General features: G+C 41.2%; 1 protein-coding gene across 2 annotated transcripts; it reads right to left on the bottom strand.

Moving 5' to 3' along the window:
• Nucleotides 1-266: 266 nt before the first annotated feature.
• sirt5 (sirtuin 5) lies at nt 267-5034 on the bottom strand. 2 transcript variants are annotated; one of them, XM_076088501.1, is made up of 9 exons: nt 4870-5034; nt 4263-4354; nt 3923-4056; nt 3383-3612; nt 2708-2791; nt 1517-1570; nt 1289-1412; nt 710-825; nt 267-607 (listed from the first exon to the last, which is right to left on the bottom strand). In XM_076088501.1, exons 2-9 carry the CDS (start codon nt 4339-4341, stop codon nt 535-537), a joined length of 894 nt encoding a protein of 297 aa, XP_075944616.1. In that variant the 5' UTR covers nt 4342-4354; nt 4870-5034; the 3' UTR covers nt 267-534. The 2 variants fall into 2 exon arrangements, with proteins under 2 accessions (XP_075944616.1, XP_075944617.1); XM_076088502.1 differs by having other exon boundaries at nt 4263-4351.

The raw sequence follows: 5034 nt of genomic DNA, 5'->3' as shown, positions 1-5034 counted from the left end.
TTACACATTGCTCTCAACGTACATACATGGAATTTAATATTTAATCCATAGTCCATATGCGATTCACTCGTCTCACTACCTTTTATACAGAGCACAGTTAATCATTCTGCAATGGCTCATGGACAAGTTTCACTATTATAACTCTTCAACGTTTGCAGCAGTCGGCACAGAGCACTGGTGTGATTTGGCATCACAGCGATATCTGCTACAATGTTACACAGTCAATGTTAAAAAGAAAAGAAAATCCTTCAAAGAAATGAAAATCATTCAAATCTGTCACCATCTCTTAATTAAAGACAGAAGCCACAAAGACAAAATGCATCAACTTGAAATAAATCTGTGTGTAACTATTTATAATTTAGTCTAGTAACATGTCGTTGTACGTTTTATCCGTGTTAGCTTGAACAAGCGATTTCTCTTTTGTCCTTACTTCTCATGAACCCCATCACCACACTGTTCATTACATTCAACCCATTATGTTTGGTATCCTCCAGTGTTAGACAGTCTGGTCTGAGTGCAGCTGATGTCCAGGACTCATGTTTGTTCGGTCTTGTGGCGTTCCAGCGCGGGGGGTAATGTGGACCCGCAGGGGCCGTGGAAGTGGAACCTGAAACACAAGGAGAAAATAAATGTTGTCTATGCTGTAGACGTGACACAAATTAGTGACGATGCACACGTGCCGAGTGTGCGATAGTAAAATGACACATACTTGAAGCGCATGGTGGCCGGTGTGTTTTCCATGTTGAATTCGGCCACTGGGACACCTCTGGCTGCCACCTGAGGGGCAAACATGGCTGCTGGATACACGATGGATGAAGTGCCAACCTGTAGAGTGGGATTTGAATTGAAAATGTAAATAAATGAGTAAATAACTTGACGCGTTACTTTAATGCATATCCTGTTTGCATTTGCACACTCCAGTCGATGTTTTGCACATTCCATCCTCTTGGTGTTGAACATTGAACAGCTCTTTATATTTAAACAAATATATTTTACATATTTTTTATTTAAATTTTCCTTTTTATATTTAAGGTTCTGAAGATGCAGTACTTTATTATTTTTTCTTCTTCTCTTGCTTTGTTTAATGTGACTGTTTTGCATCAAAAAAACAGGGCTAATAACTTTATTCTGACTTTGAATAGCACAAACTTTTGAAAGGACCAATGAGTGATGGTAAAAGAACAGAAAGCTTCAAAAGAGAATATGAAGTAATAGAAGTATTTTTGCACTTCATGATTTGGGTTGGGAAACTGCACACACACACACACACACACACAGATACACGCACCACCAGACAGAGGTCACAGCTGTCCAACACTTTCTCTGCGCGTGTGAGGATGTCGGAGTCCAGAGTCTCTCCAAACCAAACCACAGCTGGTCTCAGGAGACCGTGACAGCCTTCGTGCTCACACCTGAAACACACACAGACGCACACACACACACACACTTTGCCAAAACAAATAACCTCAATTGAAAAGAGCAGTGCACTAAAAGAGAACATGAGTGTGTGACTTACCTGGGCAGCTGCTGAACTGGGATCTGGGCATCATTTGTGTCTGGGTCCGGAGCTCTGAGGAGGCAGTTTGGATAAAGACGTTAGATGACTCTACAATGGACAATCACACCCCCAATACACTTCAAATTCTGCAACACGTCCAAAGCATATTTCTTAATAATCCATGTGATTTAATAATGACACTGAGATATATTTATATTTGTATTCACATTGCACACTTCAAATAGAATCTAAACCATTTTTGGTAACATACGGCTGATAATTGCAAAGTGATACTTTAGCCATGAATGTGCGTATTCCACCAAATGTTTTGATTTAGCTTTAAGGCAGTGAGACATTCATATCACCTGTACGGCTGAAGATTTAATCAGAATCACTGTTAACAGTCGGGTCAGATCAGTTTTAACATCAGTGATTCTGATACTCGTGATTCATTTTAGCACAGGATTTCCGTCATTGTGTCCACAGCAGAGACTAAATTGATTAATGGAACATTTCAGCTATTAAAAAAACATCACTTTTAAATGTCAGATGAGTGACGGAGTGACATTTAAGTTTGGTCACACATTTTCCTTGTCAACACGTCATCAGGTGTCATTTAGCTGCTGACATCTGACAGACTGAAACAGGCTTTTTCTCCTCTGGCATTTTGTGCTCAAATGAATATGATCAATATCTCATTCTTTACTGTTTTATTACTTATTTGTAATACTTATTTTTGATCTTGTTTTTTTACTATGGCTCTTGTTTGCACTATCCACTATGCCGCTGTAATCCTGTAAATTTCCCCACTGCGGGACTAATAAAGGATTATCTTATCTCTTCAAACACATTTGCATTGTGACTCTACCAGGGCTTGTATGTTGTGTTGTTAATGTGTGTGATTTGGGGGGGGGGGGGGGGGGGGTGTATGCCTGAAACTTGCCCCACCCTTGTCGTTTCTTGTCCTCATTTCTGTACAGTTCATTTTTGCACTAGTTTAGGCAGCATGTTTTCCTGCCAGTGTTCTTTAGCTTTGACATTTTTGTTACATCTGTTCAAATGAACCCTTAATGATCCAAATTCCTTTCTTTTAGTTTATTCCTTGCATGCGCTTCCCATATTTGTTATGGTCTCGGAGCCGGGCCATGACACCACATTGTCGAGGTAAAACAGTCCAATTCACCCAACGACGCCAGATGACGCTCTTACCCTTTGCCCTCCAGAGCGGCACAGATGGGGCTCTTGTAATTGGCCGCTTCATGACCACAGCTCATACAGCGGGTTTTAAACAGACTTCCTGGATTAACAATACAAGAGTTAATACTGTATGTTAGTGCTGAAACAAATAGTCAATGGATTAGTCGGAAGACAGAAATTTTATAAAAGACTATTCTAACAACTGATTAATTGTTTTGTGTAATATATCAAATAAAAATACCAAATATGTACAAGTCCCAGTTTCTCCAGTCTGGAGATGTACATATATAATAATCATAAAAACCTAATTTATGAACATTTTCCTACTCGTATGACATTTTATGGACTAACCAATTAATCAACTATTGAAAATTGATCAGCGGATCAATCGGTAATGAAAATAATCAAGTGTGCAGATGGAAGGACAAATAATTATTCTCTCAATTAGGGCCTATAAAATGTCTAAATATAGTGATAAGTGCCCATCAGTTTGCTGTGAAATTTGTGATGGTCTCAAATTTCCTGTTTTGTCTGACCAACAAGGAAGCAAATCTTCAAAATTTAGAAGCTGGAGAAAAACAAATGTTTGGCATTTTTGCTTGAAAACTTACTTTTGTGTTCTTTGTCGAGTACTAGAATAGCTACGAGTAGCTTACTAGATCCATGCTGGCATTTAGTGTATTCTACTTGCCGTGGAGTTCCAGGAGGTTTTTGGATCCGGCGCGGCGGTGGAGCTCGTCGATGTTTTGAGTGATGACTGTAACCGTACGTCCCTGTTTGCTCAGTCGCTCCTCACACTCCGCGATGGCCAGGTGGGCCGGGTTGGGATTTTTTGTGAGCATGACCTCGCGGCGGTAATGGTAAAACTCCCAAACACGCGAGGGATTCCTGGAGAAGGCCTCTGGGGTGGCAAGTTTCTAAAAGATGAAAACGTGACAAAAGGCCATTAATACTGACAAAGGTCAATCAGTGCTGATTGAAAATATCCCCGGGATTTTATTAGCATTAAGCTCCTCTTTGTTGTTATAAATTGAGGCTAAATAAACTCCAACACTGTCAACAGAAGAAGCCACAGACTCATCTGCACAGCACCAGTGCTGTCGTATTGAAATTCATTATACTGTCAGGTGTTTATACCACAATCAAATGAACGAAGGAGAACTACAGAAACACCTCTCATTGTAATACAATAACACAGTTCAGTAATATAACAATATGCTTGCATACCTGTGCTTGCCATTTCCTCCAGTAGCCTCCTGCTCCTCTGAAGGTGGGGACTCCACTCTCTGCACTCACCCCTGCTCCGGTGATGATGGCTATGTTCTTGGCCTCGGAGAAAATCTCCCTGAGTGCTGTCAGGTCTGCAGATAAACATGTCCACACACACACACACACACACACACACACACACACACACACACACACACACACACACACACACACACACACACACACACACAAAACGACAAAAAAATTAAGGCTCATGAATTTGTGGATGACTAATATAATAATTGCTCATCAGGATAAGGAAATAACAGAAGCAGGGACTGTAAAGAATGAAGACTACCTGAACTGGGTCTGGCCATGTCTTTCAGGTGGGCACGCAGGTGAGAGTTGCCTCTAAAGGAGAGCTGGCGCACAATCATTGGCTTTAGGCTACTAGGGAAGAAAAATATGACATTCTTCACAACGTAAACAACTGAGTTTAAGACCTGGGGTGAGCTTGCAGTGTCTATGCTCCCAGGAGGGTCAGTGCAGCGCTATAGAGCTAGATGATCATCTGAGTTAACATAAACAAGCACAGAGCTAGCCTGTGTTTCGGTTCATTTTGCGACCGTGTTAACTGGCGACTTCATTGTAGTTGTTAACTAGGACATAAGCAAGGGAATTAGTGTGATTCATTTAGTCATTTAGTTTCACTTGGTACAGTCATATTACGACAGTTTTCCTGCACAATAACAATCAGCTTCCATTAATCGTAGTTAGCTTTAACTGAGTCTGTCGTTAGCAGCCTGCCAGCAGGTTAAAGTGAAGTTAGCTAGCACACTGACAAGTTAGCGCTGGTGTCCAAAGAAACAGCAACGACCTCACCAGCGTCACATTAGGTTGTGAAGACCATTAACGTAGCGTGTCCATAGATGCATGTATGTAGATCTGTGGCTCGCTGACGTTACCTGGAGCCTGGACCGTCAGCTGGAGGAAGCAGGAACTCAGTCGGTGTTTTCTGTCAAACACCAGCTCAGCTGCTGTGCTTCGTGGGTTGGGTTTGGCTGAGATAAAGTGAGCCTATGAAGAGGGTCAGCGAGGTAAATAACAATCATTACAAAATGTAGATATGA

This window comes from Anarhichas minor, unplaced genomic scaffold, assembly GCF_050575085.1.
Source record: "Anarhichas minor isolate MPS153535 unplaced genomic scaffold, ASM5057508v1 ptg000010l, whole genome shotgun sequence".
NCBI classification, from domain to species: domain Eukaryota; kingdom Metazoa; phylum Chordata; class Actinopteri; order Perciformes; family Anarhichadidae; genus Anarhichas; species Anarhichas minor.
The sequence above is the reverse complement of the archived record's forward strand: the minus strand, read 5'-3'. Positions and strand labels throughout refer to the sequence as shown.

What these genes read in the sequence shown, in the direction of transcription:
- sirt5 (XM_076088501.1), bottom strand. Translation starts at nt 4,341, where the DNA reads ATGATTGTGCGCCAGCTCTCCTTTAGAGGCAACTCTCACCTGCGTGCC. An exon ending in CTCCTGGAACTCCACGGCAA is followed by an intron (nt 2,792 to 3,382) that starts GTAGAATACACT and finishes TAATCCAGGAAG; the next exon opens with TCTGTTTAAAACCCGCTGTA. An exon ending in CCAGTTCAGCAGCTGCCCAG is followed by an intron (nt 1,413 to 1,516) that starts GTAAGTCACACA and finishes TGTGTGTTTCAG; the next exon opens with GTGTGAGCACGAAGGCTGTC.